This window comes from Bufo bufo, chromosome 2, assembly GCF_905171765.1.
Source record: "Bufo bufo chromosome 2, aBufBuf1.1, whole genome shotgun sequence".
In the NCBI taxonomy this organism is placed as follows: Eukaryota; Metazoa; Chordata; class Amphibia; order Anura; family Bufonidae; genus Bufo; species Bufo bufo.
This window is the reverse complement of record NC_053390.1, coordinates 538,072,650-538,088,353: the sequence shown is the minus strand read 5'-3', so window position 1 is coordinate 538,088,353 and position 15,704 is coordinate 538,072,650. Positions and strand designations below refer to the sequence as shown.

General features: G+C 43.8%; 1 protein-coding gene across 1 annotated transcript; it reads right to left on the bottom strand.

Moving 5' to 3' along the window:
* Positions 1-5,521: 5,521 nt before the first annotated feature.
* On the bottom strand, positions 5,522-14,752 carry CCNG2 (cyclin G2). The gene is made up of 8 exons (XM_040418023.1): positions 14,561-14,752; positions 13,193-13,337; positions 10,878-11,015; positions 10,532-10,782; positions 10,107-10,185; positions 9,914-10,012; positions 7,649-7,854; positions 5,522-6,480 (listed from the first exon to the last, which is right to left on the bottom strand). Exons 2-8 carry the CDS (start codon positions 13,328-13,330, stop codon positions 6,342-6,344), a joined length of 1,050 nt encoding a protein of 349 aa, XP_040273957.1. The 5' UTR covers positions 13,331-13,337; positions 14,561-14,752; the 3' UTR covers positions 5,522-6,341.
* Positions 14,753-15,704: the final 952 nt, after the last annotated feature.

Sequence of the window (15,704 nt, the reverse complement as noted above, 5' to 3'; positions counted from 1 at the left end):
AAAACCATACGGCGCACCTTTCCCTCTACGCCCTACTGTGTGCCCGTACAGTAGTTTACGGCCACATATGGGGTGTTTCTGTAAACTACAGAATCAGGGCCATAAATAATGAGTTTTGTTTGGCTGTTAACCCTTGCTTTGTAACTGGAAAAAAAATATTAAAATGGAAAATCTGCCAAAAATGTGAAATTTTGAAATTGTATCTCTATTTTCCAATAAATCTTGTGCAACACCTAAAGGGTTAACAAAGTTTGTAAAATCAGTTTTGAATACCTTGAGGGGTGTAGTTTCTTAGATGGGGTCACTTTTATGGAGTTTCTACTCTAGGGGTGCATCAGGGGGGCTTCAAATGGTACATGGTGTCAAAAAAACAGTCCAGCAAAATCTGGCTTCCAAAAACCATACGGCGCACCTTTCACTCTACGCCCTACTGTGTGCCCGTACAGTAGTTTACGGCCACATATGGGGTGTTTCTGTAAACGGCAGAGTCAGGGCAATAAAGATACAGTCTTGTTTGGCTGTTAACCCTTGCTTTGTTAGTGGAAAAAATGGGTTAAAATGGAAAATTAGGCAAAAAAAAGAAATTCGCAAATTTCATCCCCATTTGCCTATAACTCTTGTGCAACACCTAAAGTGTTAACGAAGTTTGTAAAATCAGTTTTGAATAACTTGAGGGGTGTAGTTTATAGAATGGGGTCATTTTTGGGCGGTTTCTATTATGTAAGCCTCGCAAAGTGACTTCAGACCTGTAGTGGTCCCTAAAAATTGGGTTTTTGTAAATTTCTGAAAAATTTCAAGATTTGCTTCTAAACTTCTAAGCCTTATAACATCCCCAAAAAATAAAATATCAATCCCAAAATGCTACAAACATGAAGTAGACATATGGGGAATGTAAAGTAATCACAATTTTTGGGGGTATTACTATGTATTACAGAAGTAGAGAAACTGAAAGTTTGAAATTTGCTAATTTTTCTAAATTTTTGGTAAATATGGTATTTTTTTATGCAAAAAAATTAACTTTTTTGACCCAATTTTAGCAGTGTCATGAAGTACAATATGTGACGAAAAAACAATCTCAGAACGGCCTGGATAAGTCAATGCGTTTTAAAGTTATGAGCACTTAAAGTGACACTGGTCAGATTTGCAAAAAATGGCCAAGTCCTTAAGGTGAAATAGGGCTGAGTCCTTAAGGGGTTAAAATTCAGGCCTTTTTTTTTTTTTTTTTTTTTTTTTACAGACACCTAACACTATCTGGCTATCTATTTAGGTACCGTATTACACTAATACAGGCACACCAGTAATGACAGATTTAGCTGAATATAAATGTGAGGCCTATTTTTTAGGCGCTGGGTGACAGGTATACGTTTAATCACAGAATTAGACTTGGATCTGCACTGTACGGTTTTGTTACCGTATCTCACTGCTAAACTACTCTACTCTGGGGGGCAGATTTAGTTTTTAAATCAGCGATTTACTCCACTGTCAGTTAGTTAGTAGTAGTCCGGCTGGCCTACTTATCAATAGCTAGAGTAGTTTTGCAGTGAGATACGGTAACAAAACCGTGAATGTTCCGAACACAGTGTGCACCACCAAAGGGATAGATAAAGTTCAGTTAGCATATGGTACTATCTATGTGCTGTATTTCTAGTGGGATGAGTGAATTCAGTTCCCACAACCCAGCCTAGTTGAAGGTGTCACTGCAAGCGGCATGAAGGCAGCAAACTGCCTGTAGGAGACAAGTGGTGAGAGATAGTACACGTGCTCTCCCTCTTGACCAACTGATCAATTTTTGACCGCACAGTGGAGTGGTTACTGTATTTTTTAACCTTTTTCTTTTCTTTGGCTCATTAAGTAAAATAAAATAAAGGTATAAAGCACGTATTTTAACTCAAATAACAATGAAAGTGAAGTATTAAACTTTTACCTGGGGCAAGATAGGTTCAACGCCTGCATAGGCATCTGTAAATAAATTCTATAGTTACACAGGACAATGTACTTTGTCTTGTGTAACTGAAGAAGGGGCTGGTCCCCAAAAAGCATTTTATCTATGGACTTTTAAATGCTATCCTAAATAAAGATACTTTATACTGGATCTAGCACGGATACAAGCGATTTTCTTTTCTTTAAAACAATTGTTTGCCCGTCTAAAGAGGTGGTCTGTTTACTCCAAGTGATGTGGATCGTGAGGCCCTTTCTGCTGATCCAAACCCCTGTTGGGACCAAATCTCTACTAAAATAGTTTTTGTGGCCACCACACCACCACTAGGTGAGCCCCTCCAATTGGCTCTTATCGCTATACACTCTGCCACAAAAGGTATTATTTGATGTTGCGCTGTGCCTCATTTCTTTCATCCCAGACAGGATGAGAATGGGTAATGGGATCCATGAGATAGACATGCGTGTGCAGAGCTGAAGAGGAGAGATCCAGACTGCAACGTGCGGTGCTGTGAATGTAGCATCCTCTGCACTGCCCAGACAGAGGAAAAGGAACTATGTCGCAAGTAGAGATCCTGCACCTGCCGAGAGTGGTGTGGTGCAGGAGACAGCCAAAGTGCAGAGAAGGTGCCAGCGCTGTGGACATATCAAACTATTAATGTAAGGAAGTACAGAGAATGTCTGTAGAAGTGTATTTGAGTGCCAGCATCAAGTTGCTGATTGCCATAGTTGTCTTTCAGGCCAGCATACCTAATTGTTCCAGTGGGAGTGTTATGGAGTCCAAATCTGGATCTAATTTGTTGCTGGGCAACTAGACTGTAATATGGGACCACATTGCAAGGCAGAGATGACCCCACGCATATTAGAGGGCAAAGCAAGGACAAGGATGATGTTACATTCAGCAAGAGAGACACAGAAATTTGAGCAGTTCAGGAGGATGAGACACTGCACCAGCTGTGCTTCAGGATCTGTTTGTAACAGGCCTCAGAAGCCAGCCGAGAACATTGTGAAAAAGGCTCAAACAAGAACCCCTATGAACAATGCACAAGGTTTTGAAGGGAGCCATCAACTTGGATGAAGACCAAAGGTGGGAATCTCCCATTGACCCAACAAGAAGAACTGGTGTCCAAGAGAGTTGGAAGCCCAGAGAAATACCTGGAATTAATGGTGACCGCACTGAGGGGCAAGAATGTGGTTGGGGCTGGATTCACGTCACTGACTGCGGATTTGCGGTTGTGGATTTTCAAAAGTCTTTTAGCAGAAACTGACCTTTGGTGCAGATGCAGCATGTCAATTTATACCGCCGATTTCACCCTTTCTAATGAAATCTGCAGCATTTCAGCAACAAAATAATGCACCATTTGCTGTAGAAAACCTGCAGCTAATTAGTCAAGTGTGAATTTAGCCGAAAGAGAAAGTGACACCCCAGACACCAGGGCCAGGCAAGAGGAAAGGGCCAGCTGAAAAGGTAGATGCTGGGAGTGAGGACTAGGACATCTTTGCTTGAGGTTGCCCACAACTGATCTTGAACACAACTTGAAGTGACTCTGCGTGCTGGCCTCAAAGCTTACCAAGTACAGTGCCCTACATTGTATAGCGGCTGCGCTTGGTACTGCAATTCAGGGCTATTCACTGACATGGGACTGAGCTGTGCCTAGGCCTGATAGAGAATAAACTACGAGGAAACCAAACTTAGGGGGTTATTTATTATACAGAAATGCACCTATATCAGGCATATTTCTGGTGCAGATTGCGGTGCAAAAGGTCCTTTGCATTGCAATCTGCAACTTTTTCCTGCTCACACGAGGTCCAAAAAAGTTTTAGGTGTAGAAAATGGTCTATCCTTCAGAATAACTGGGAGTAATTAGAGACATAAATTTGTAAAAGTTTTTTTTATTGGTTAAGACTGCTGTAAAAAACAGAACAGTCTAATAAACAATATATGCCGTATGGAATAAATTAAATATCTACATGCCGTTTAACAAAATGCTACATACATATACAAAAATAACTTTTTTTCTGTGCATTTTAGATTTTTTACATTTTTTCTGTACATTTTTTTACATTTACATTTTTCTGTACATTTGTTTTTCCACAACAGATTTTTAACATACAGCACCATTCACATTTTTACCTTCACACACCTCTACATGGACATACATGTAGAAATCTAACATGTTCACAATTCACATTTTAAACAAAATCAGTACAAAAGTTTGTTTTTCAGACTTTTTTTTCTTTTTCTTTTAACAAAGGAACTGTGATTGAATTAAAACTCTTGACAGTTCATCTTTATAGACTGGAAACAGGCACCATTAGTTTGGCAACAAGACAGCAAATTATGTCTATTCTAGTTATTAAATCTTATAGCCTCGTCATTCTGTCTACTAGCATATTTTGGGCTACCGGCTGTAATACATGGGCCAGTGACCAGCTGAATGTTCGTTCTTGACCACTGCCCACCGATCATACGACTAAGGGTCCATTCACACGTCCGTTGTTTCTTTCCTGATCTGTTCCGTTTTTTGCGGAACAGATCTGGACCAGTTCTGTACCCATTCATTTTCAATGGGTCCTGAAAAAAAAAAAAAAGACATTGAGCTGTCCGATTTCTTTCAGGACCCATTGAAAAGGAATGGGTACAGAACTGGTCCAGATCTGTTCCGCAAAAAACGGAACAGATCAGGAAAGAAACAACGGACGTGTGAATGGACCCTAACAAGAAAACGCTCATTTGTTGCTGATCGCATATTTTATGAGGGCATTTACAACAAAAAAACAACTCAAGTTTGTCCGCAGCACATCTCCCTACGTAAACAAGGATGTGCTGAAATCTAAGATAACCACTTAATAAAAAAAGAAAGCAAATGAGCGCTAATCAAATTCCAATCAACGTAAACTAGCACATGTTGCAAGCAAATCATCAAAAGGACCTTAATAACGTCATATATTGTTTTGATAGGTCATCCAATGTATAACACTACAAAACTGTGGAATTGTACTGCCAAACCAAATTTAGCATGCATTAAAAAATAAAATATAGCAATCCTTGGTGTAAGCTAGAACTACCAGACAATACAATCACAATGGAAAACAAGCAAATGAATGAAAAACTTTAAAAGGGGTTTTCTAGAAATGGTATAAAAACATGGCCTCCAGAAAACAATCCTAGAATGTGACTAGGACTAGTTACCTCCATAAGAGGAGAGGCGGGGGCTCGTTTCACTGTTCTGCAGCGTTGCATTCACTCCACCATGCGGAGATCTGCCATCAGGCTTCTACGTCTGATGTACGTTTGCTCCATTACTATTTACTGTAGAGCAAGAACTCTGCTCTACTATAGATGGTAATGATGTAATCCTGCCTGCAAAATATCGTCAAGCTGAACAGCCCGACAGGAACAGAGAGCAGCATTGTAGCCACCTCTCTGTTCCTATCAGGCTGCTCAGCCATGAAAGCAAATCGCAAAAAATAAAAAAGGTACATATCATTATCATCTATTGTAGAGTAGAGTTCCTGCTGTACAACAGATAGTATGAATAATATTCTAGAACAGGTTGCTGGAGGCCATGTTTATACCATTCCCGAAAAACCCCCTTTAAGAACCTCAGTCCTTTGCTCACTTTTCTGGTTTGATGCCCAAAAAAGTACCTATAAAATGTTGGCATTATACTTTGTCTGAGGCTAAACACTGAGGCGTTTGATCACTACTACTGAATGATATCTTGCTTGAATAACCAGTACTCCTGGTTTAAGCCTTGAGGACTACAACCTGTTCCACAACCGACAGTGGGCAATAAGTTCTAGTGTGCACCAAACAAGCCAAGGATTACTAGAGGAAAAAGTTAGGGGTATTATAAAATGAACAAAAGCATGCCCTCCATTTTCTTATGGGCTACTCCACTAGTAGAACCGCTCTAAAAATGCAGATTTTTTTTTAATTTTCTTTTTTTCAAATCAACTTGTGGGTAGTTAACAAAACTAGAGTTAGAGTGCCTTTAACAACAGCTTCCAAGCATAACTATATAATATATAAACATAGCTAAGTAAAATATGGAATGTAGAAGTGACTAAAACATAACTGCAGATTTGTAAGAGCGTATCAATATGGAGAAATCACAAAAATTACACATACAGCAACCACGGGATAAGGAGACCAAACTGTTCCCTGTTCAGTGGTTCAAAAGAAACACTGTTCAAGAAAGAAAACCAGATTGAACATGGGTGGTGCTGGAGGGAAACAAACTTCTAAATGTAAAAATAAGGCACATAACTATAGTTTTGTTGGCATTCTAAAATACAGATAAACTTGTGTACGCAAATAAAAATTAATCTCATATTCCATCCACATATCATATCGTAGTACTATGACATTACATGCATACAAGTAGTATTATTATCCTTTGCTACAAAGGGTAGAGGTGACGACTACGGCTTTTCAGTTTTGGCTGGTAATCATCAAAAAAGAAAGACGCCTCAAGGTCACTTGGGGGAGAGCTGCTCAGACTGTCTTCTCCGCTGCTCATATCTTCACATGAATCCTCACTAAGAAGAGAAGAGTCCATACATTATTACACATGAACGCTTTGTATCTCACATCTAGTCAAATTATGCAGTGTACTTATTTATGAGCATGATCTAATACTCCCCCGCATTACCTCCAGCTAATGAGCAGAAGGAAACCAATGAAAGTCATCTTCATAACCCACAGCCTGAATGCTGAACCATCTGTTGAGGGCCCAGTATGGCTGCACAGAGGCAGATGAGCAAATTACATGTGTCTGGCCATTTGTAACTTAATGGGGACAGACATTGAGGACGTAACAGTGCTGCAAGTCATTTTTCTGTCTTGGAAAACATCTGCTACAGCAGACGTTTTCAGAAATGGGGGTCTGGGTACCAAAAAGAGCTGCTAAAATAACCTAAATGGCTTTCTACACAATGGATTCAAGTGCAATAAACAGTATTACAGAAAACACCAGAGGATATTGCGCCATGATATTTCACAATAGCCTGTAAGATACTAGCTTGAAACATATTGGGGGGATGAAGGCTTCATTATTAAGAGAGTTCTTAGGCCTGTTCCAGAGAGTGGCAATACGACCCCTGAGATTCCAGTGAACTTAGCTTAGGCTGGCCATACGCAGATAAACATCCGTAGAACGCCATCTCTTCTGACTACTCTACACTAGCTATCTCAGAAGAGCAAAGATACGTACTCAATACGGACAAGTTGCTGCCAGACAACTCTGGGGGAGGGGGGTGTTATCTTCCAGAAAACAGAGGGATCAATCATGCTGAAATCCAACTGCCTGATCCCCATCTCCCTTGGCATCCGCTTGTTGAGGAAGAGTCAGGAGGCCCCATATCCAATGGACGGTAGGCTGCTCCTGCTGTAATTGGTAGGTTTGGCCAATAGACATCTAACGTGTACGGCCAGCTTTAGATCACTTATTCAAAGTTTTACAACTGTCTGAAACTGGTCTAAAACATCTTTGTCATCCATTTGTCAATTCCAACCGTGTCATCCAAGTTCTCAAGTGAGAACAGGAAATGACAGCCATCACAGCTACCATAAGGGTTTGTCATCCAGTCTCCTGGCCTCCTTGTGAGATAAACCTGCCAATGTATTCACTGACACTTTACAGGTCTGCAGTTCTGGAGCTGTAATGGCTGCCACGTGAAAGACCGATGTGCATTCTCGAGCTCCTACCTCTCGCTCTCATTCATATAGCCGTACTCAGGAATAGTTGGCAGCTCTGGAACACTGTAGTAACTGTTATGCAGGTTCTGGGCCGTGCGTCGGGACACAATCCATACTAGCTTCTTGTGGTCAGGTTTGCAGCATTCTGGGGAGGAATAATCTGCTAGACATTTTGATACCAGCTCCCGCCAGTAAAGCATGTCTTTGTCATTAACCTGGAAGAAAAGGTTTAGATATTAATATATCAATCTATAAACACGTTCAAGGTGGAGGTTAAATACTGTCAGATTTATGGACTTGAACTAACACTGTCCACACACCCCATCAGGACATTGAGCCGCTGCCAAAGACTAGCTTGGCATTAGCCAGTGATCTTATTGAGTAGCTTGTAAAGTTCCACTCTTCTACTAAAAGAAAGATCAGTAATGTTCAATGCCCGATCCTGCTGTCCTCAGGGGAGATAAGCTGCCACCAGCAACGGCTTGCTCTCCTCCTCCCACTGACAACACACAGGGCTCCAGATGGCGACCAAAACGGTCGCCAATGCGCCATAAAATTTGCAGATGGCGACAAGACTTTTTAGTCTTGTCGCCATTTGCGACTGTACCGTCGCGCTCCCGCGCAGCCTAAGTTCAGTAGGACACGGCACAGTGGAGAAGGAAGGAGTCCCTCCCTCTCCACTGTGACGCGGCCGCCACTACCACCAATGGGGAGATAGCAGGGGAGGAGGAGGGGAGGAGCTGTCGCCACTGCGCCGCCAATGAATGTAAAACATAAGTGTCGGCAGCGGTATCACAGACCCGGCACTCGGCCTCAATAACAGGGCATGCGATCCGCGGCCATTAACCCCTCAGGTGCCACAGATCACATGCCCTGTTATTGAGGCCGGGTGCTGGGTCTGTGATACCGCTGCAGACAATTGTATGAAAGAGGACCTTTCATGGGTCCAAAGAATAAGAACTTATCAGCAGGCTGCATAGAGCGGCGCCCAGGGATCTAAGTGCACTTACTATTATTCCTGGGCGCCGCTCCGTTCGCCCGCTGTGGCCCCCGGTATTTTCAGCATTCAGAGGAAGGAGGAGGAGACGCCAGTGTCTCTCCTTCTCCCTGACAGCAGCGCTGTCCAATCACAGCGCAGAGCCCGGGAGGTTTTTTCTCCCTGGCTCTGAGCTCTGCGCTGTGATTGGACAGCGCTGCTGTTATGGAGACGGAGACACACTGGCGTCTCCTCCTCCTTCCTCTGAATGCTGAAAATACCGGGGGCCACAGCGGGCGAACGGAGCGGCGCCCAGGAATAATAGTAAGTGCACTTAGATCCCTGGGCGCCGCTCTATGCAGCCTGCTGATAAGTTCAGATTCTTTGGACCCACGAAAGGTCCTCTTTTTAATTCCATTTATTGGTGGCGCAGTGCTCCCCCCCCCCCCATTATCACTGGCCACAAGTCGTCGCCCCCCCCCCCCCCCTCCCCTTCATTGTTATATGGTGGCCACAGGGTCCCATCCCCTCCATTGGTGGCAGTGGCAGATTACACTGCTGGGGCTCCGATTGTTACCATGGCAGCCAGGACGCTACTGAAGCCCTGGCTGCCATGTTCAGCTCCCTGCTGCTGTGTGCACAGAGCCCAGGGCAGCAGGGAGATGTGTGAGATCCTATTCACCCTGATAGATCTCTATCAGGGTGAATAGGACAAGGGATGACACGATCCAGGTTCTAGTCCCTAAGGGAAGAAATGGTTATTAAATAAAAAGTTAAAAAAAAATTTAAAAAAAAAAACACCAAAATACTAAAAGTTTAAATGGCCCCCTTCCCAGTTTTACATATAAAATTTACAAACAATAAAGAACAAACATATTACATATCGCCACGTCCCAAAAAATGTGAGCTATTAAAATATTAAAAAATATTCCCGCTCGGTGAAGGCCGTAACAGAAAAAAAAAAAAACTCTAAACCACGCAATTCGCCATTTTTAGTCACCTTGTCCCCCAGAAGATGTCCCTGGATGTGAGAGGTATGTGGTGCTGTTTTCTCCTATATGTCAGTGCTGGCTCACTACTGGGACCTGCGTCTCATCTTCTCAAAGTCCTTTTTTTTAAATTATATGCACTTTAAATTTGGCGACTAAAAAATTTAATTTGGCTCCTAAATTTTTTTATAGTTTAGGAGCCAATGGCTCCTGGTAATTTTTTTTTGTCTGGAGCACTGACACATGTGTACGAGCCCCAGTCAGATTCCATTACTCAGAATACCGTCACAGTGATGAAAGTTCAATTACCTTTGAATGTTTTTGAACACGAAGAGCGATTTCAAATAGCTCCAGAGACTTCAAGGTTTCTACTTCGAGCGTAAGAAGGCACAAGGCTAACACTGAGGGCTGGAGAGAGAAAGGGAGAAATCGGACCGTGAGTCTGGCGTACTTTATCAGAGACGCGCCAAATATCAGTGTCAGAAGTAAAAACAAAATGTACTTTTGCTTTGGAAAAGATGAGTCGGCAGTTGCATGCCTTCAGCTGTGCTTCCAGTTTCTCAAGGCTCAATACTTCTTTCCTGCAGAGTAGAAAATCCACTACATTAATTACTTGGATCCATGGGAACAAAAACAATCCAGTTAAGAGAAAGAAGACATTCACCGAGTATCTACTTGTGCTGGGTAAAGATATTTATGGTTATATAAGCAAAGAAGCAAGAAAGCTAGATCAATACTCCTAGATTCTGGGGAGTCAATATCATCCCAGCCGGGTATGGAAAAGCTGGATCAAAAGTACCAATCACAAGGTATTTTAATGACTAATCCATCCCTGGCGGCCACCATACTGCGGAAAGCCCTAGTCTGTACTCACAGAACTGTGTAATCCTATGAGAATCCTACATAGGGGTTCTTCGGTCCACTCACCTCTCAGAGGAATGGCAGAGTACGATTGTGTGATATAAGTGCAAGAAGGTTAAGGCAGTGGTTGCTTTGAATTCAAAGTGCAATTTTTCTGAAATGATTTTCTCCATGCGTTTAATGTCGGAGACAGTGCATTTACATTGGCTGATGCGGATCACATCATGGATGGATGGGATATTGCGGTCTTCTTCCACAACTCGGGCTGCCAGCTGGAAGCAGCAAACGCCAATGCAAGAGAGGTGTTTTGGCTTCACCTAAATGAAACACGGAACAATACATTAAAATGACTCTCCTAGAGACAATTCTCTAGTAAGAAGCAAGCACGTTTTCTTAAATCCTCTGTCCTCACCTTCATAATGGCCAGAAATCGATCCAGGATGTTCACAGCCAAGACAAAGGTCTCCATACTTAAGCCAAAGAAGTTGGTTAAACTCCATAGATCTTCTACTTTTCCATTTCTGGATTTTGGACAGATTGTATTATCATTCTGGAAAATACAGAGGAATGCACATTAGATGTCGTTCAACTGGTACCTATCACAATTATTTTATTAGGGGGGGGGGCTCTCCTCTGGGAGCACACAAACAAAAATAACGCCACCCAAAAAATTCAAAATAATAATAATAAATCGACCGATATTGATTTTTTAGGGCCGATACCGATAATTTATACTGATATTCTGGGAATTTTCATTTTTGGAAAAAAAAAAAAAAATTCCTACACAAATCTGCTGAAAATGAATATGTTTATTGTTAACGTGTAGTTTTTTTTGGTAAATCTTTATTTTTCATTTATACTTAATATTTTGGTGATTTTTAATAACTATTAGCCCCCTTGTCCTATTCACCCTGATAGATCTATAACTATTAGCCCCCTTAGGGACTAGAACCCTTGTCCTATTCACCCTGATAGAGATCTATCAGGGTGAATAGATCTATCAGGGTGAATAGGAGCTCACACTGTCCCTGCTGCTCTGTGCACACAGCAGCATGGAGCTGAACATGGCAGCCAGGGCTTCAGTAGCGTCCTGGCTGCCATGGTAACCGATCGAAGCCCCAGGATTACACTGCTGGGGCTCCGATCGGAGGAGCAGGGGATCCTGTGGCCACTGCCACCAATGATTAAAACTGGGGGGCGCACTGCGCCACTAATGTTTTTAATACTGGGGTGGTGGGGCACACTGCGCCACCAATGAAGAGAAATCTCTCATTAATTTATATACAAGAGGCGGGAACTGGCTGCAGAATCACATAGCCGGCTCCCGACCTCTATGAGCGGTAGCTGCGATCCGCGGCACCTGAGGGGTTAACTACCACAGATCGCAGCTACCGCTCATAGAGGTCGGGAGCCGGCTATGTGATTCTGCAGCCAGCTCCCACCTCCTGTATATGAATTAATGAGAGATTTCTCTTCATTGGTGGCGCAGTGGCCATAACCCCTCCCCTTCTCTTGTCCTCCCTCCTCTCATTGGCGGCAGCACAGGGGGAGGGAGACACTGCTTCCTTCTCCCCTGTGCTGCTGAGGGAACACGGAGAGCGCTGACAGCAGCGCGATCTGTGTTCCCAATACGTTATCGGAATATCGGCAAAATAGATACCGATAACGATCAAAGTCCTGAATATCGGCAAAACCGGTAATTGGTCTATCAATAATAATAATAATAATAATAATAATAATAATAAGCTGATGCCCAAAGAAAGGTTACAATCATTCTAGGTGTGAAATTATATATAACATATACTGTGATAGAAAACAAATCAGAGCTCAAAACAAAGAAAAATTCCTTTCACTTGGCATCACCGGGCCTGGTAGGCGCTGACTTATGAAATATTCTGGACTATAGGACATTCACAGAAGGATGGATGCACAATAGAAGCCACTCTCTACAAACTTTTGTCTACATTTTCACACTGCTCGGCAGAGGCTTCCTCCAAGCAGGGTATACGGTGACGTCACCGGCGGGCTTTAGCCTGTACAACGGCTAGGGCAGCGCTAAAGCCTGCCCATTAGTGCCGGTGATGTCACCGGGCTCACTGCTTGGCGGAAGCCTCCATCTAGCTTACCTATGGAGAGCTTGGTACGTCACCAGATCTCCTAAAAAATGCTGAATCGTGCAGGACAAAAGGACAGCATGAAATGCTCCGATGCTCATATTAGGGGGGCTGTCTGGGTATGTCCGGGTTCAGCTCTGAACCAGGACAACCCCTTTAAATTACAGTGAATGTGTCAGGGCTGATTGCAAAGCCCACGCCACTCAACCTTTTCAGAAAGTCTTGAGAGCCAAAATTTAGGCACAAAGGCATAGGGGTACGATATAACAAATCAGGAGGATGATATGATAAAAACAATGTAGATCCATTGGAATAGATGCAGCAGTGAAAATTAGGGAAATTTATCAAAACTGGCTCAGTTTCCCATAGCAACCAATCCAGTTCTACTTTACACCAGTTTTGATAAATATCCCCCCGTGTACATAAAAAAAAGGAAATGTGAATACTGTCTTAAACTGAATTAACACATTTATAGTGCAAACGTGCCCTAAACCATCAGAACAAAATCTACTAGGATAACTTGGTTTTTAATCAGTAGCTGGGCTTGTCTCCGATCAGATTGCTAAAACCGCTGGGACTACACCCGCTCCACCAATAAACAGCACCCCCTCACCTCTGCTGTGGACTCTATAAGAATCAAGCCCTTCTCTCTGGGCTGGTACTTGTGCTCTTCTTCCAGGTGAACATTGAGCTGCTTTAGGAGCTTGAAGGCCTTGTTGCTGGTGTCATCCATGGCTGCCAAATCCTTCATCTTGGATCTAACAAACAAGAAGGTAGAAAAACCACTAGAAGTAAACAACCATAGGCTTCGGAGTCAGAGCGATCAGCTGGCGCGGGGAGTGGCCTGCCGCGGGGGCGGGGCTACAGCCAGGGAAGGGGCAGTCTCCAGCTAGCTACAGATCGACGGTCACGTCCTCACAGCCTAGGAAATATCCCCGGGGGAGGGGGGTTTCTTTTGTGTATCCAGCGACTCTCAGCTGATCAGAAGCAAACAAACCTCCTCCATCTCCGATCTGCACTACTGTCCACAGCTATCCCCTGACAGTGCACCCCTCCTCCATCTCCGATCTGCACTACTGTCCACAGCTATCCCCAGACTGTGCACCCCTCCTCCATCTCCGATCTGCACTACTGTCCACAGCTATCCCCAGACTGTGCACCCCTCCTCCATCTCCGATCTGCACTACTGTCCACAGCTATCCCCTGACAGTGCACCCCTCCTCCATCTCCGATCTGCACTACTGTCCACAGCTATCCCCAGACTGTGCACCCCTCCTCCATCTCCGATCTGCACTACTGTCCACAGCTATCCCCAGACTGTGCACCCCTCCTCCATCTCCGATCTGCACTACTGTCCACAGCTATCCCCAGACTGTGCACCCCTCCTCCATCTCCGATCTGCACTACTGTCCACAGCTATCCCCAGACTGTGCACCCCGCCTCCATCTCCGATCTGCACTACTGTCCACAGCTATCCCCTGACTGTGCGCCCCTCCTCCATCTCCGATCTGCACTACTGTCCACAGCTATCCCCAGACTGTGCACCCCTCCTCCATCTCCGATTTGCACTACTGTCCACAGCTATCCGCTGACTGTGCACCCCTCCTCCATCTCCGATCTGCACTACAGTCCACAGCTACCACCAGACTGTGCACCCCTCCTCCCCAAATACAGACATCGGCCCCTTTATTCCAGTGTATAGGGGGCACTGCATCACCACAACACAGCCCTGATCACACAAGAGCATATCCGAGACATCGGATATGTATCACATCGGTATACTGAGAGATCGCCAAATATATGCGCACACAGGGCACCGATCGCCATGTATACAGCTACCAGGGCATATAGCTATACCGAAGATATCTACATATTAAATACGAGTTATTAAATTATCACGCCAAATAAGGGAAACCTAAACAGAACAAAGATGGAAAGAGAGAAGATAGTGGCAGCCGTCAGTCACATAAAGGGGGCTCACCTGTATCAAGTATCATATAGGGAGAGAAGGGCTTCCCGTCACCTCACAGCCCGGACATTGTAGTAATCCTCATCAGCAGCCCCCACAGTCCTGTCATTAGGAGGCAGATAATCCTGGAATATAGGGCTGTCAGTGCACTCTGGCTTCTCCTCTCGTCTTCTTGTTTTTGTTTCTGATCCTTCAACGCCCTGGAGCCTCAGACGTCACGAGGCGGAGGAATTTCTGACAGAATCTGATACAAAGAACAAGGACCAAACAGTAAAATAGTCCCAAGCAGCTACAGGGCTTCTTGTGTGCCGCTTTTCTTTACCGAGGTTAAATAATACCCAGAATGAGAGGGAAAAGGAAGGCGAATACGAAGTGTGGCAGAAAACTACGGGTTTGAGGTAACAAAAACACAAGCCGTTCGGCGGATGAATACATCAACTAGCGTACTACGTCTTGGCATTTAAAAATCCCTGCCTACCGCCTCCTGTCATTATCAGTTTGAAAAGACCGCCCGAATTGTCTAGCGCTGTGATTGGACAAAGGAGAGGCGTTGCGCCTGATTGGCTTGTAGTAATAAAAAGACGGCAGTGATTGGCTGAAGCGCTCTCGCAGAGGCGATTGGTGGATTGTATGTTCTTGTTGCTGGACAGATTTGTCCTTCGCCAAGACTTTATGGACATGCGCAGTAACGTTCGGTATGTCACCTATGCACCTGGAAGCCGTGTTTTCACCTGAGAGTGTTGCCATGGCTACTCCAATATCCCATTATAGTGTATTAAGGGACTCTGGCTAAGTAATAAATATATTCCGAAAATGTCATCATATATTGCCATAGCAACTGTTTCACAAATAACTCAGTGAACGATAATGTATACGAACATATTTTTCTTCCGTTACGTTTTTTTACAGGTCCGTATACAGAACCATTCATTTCAATGGGGCTTGAAATAAAACGGAAATGACTCTGTGTGCGTTCCGTGTCCGCATGTCCGTTACGCAAAAAAAAAAATAGAACATGTCCTATTGTTGTCAGTTTTGCGGACAAGACCAGGCATTGGTACAATGGATCCCCCCCCAAAAAAAACGGATGCAACACGGACGTCTTTTTTTTTTTTTTTTTTGCAGATCCGTGTTTTGAGTACCGTAAAATACATAC

Bases quoted from the DNA above. Each gene is read 5' to 3' on its own strand.
- CCNG2 (XM_040418023.1), bottom strand. From the start codon at position 13,330: ATGAAGGATTTGGCAGCCATGGATGACACCAGCAACAAGGCCTTCAAG. The intron at 11,016-13,192 runs GTGAGGGGGTGC...TGTATTTTCCAG, and splicing joins TTATAGAGTCCACAGCAGAG to AATGATAATACAATCTGTCC. The intron at 6,481-7,648 runs GTAGGAGCTCGA...TTCTCTTCTTAG, and splicing joins TATATGAATGAGAGCGAGAG to TGAGGATTCATGTGAAGATA.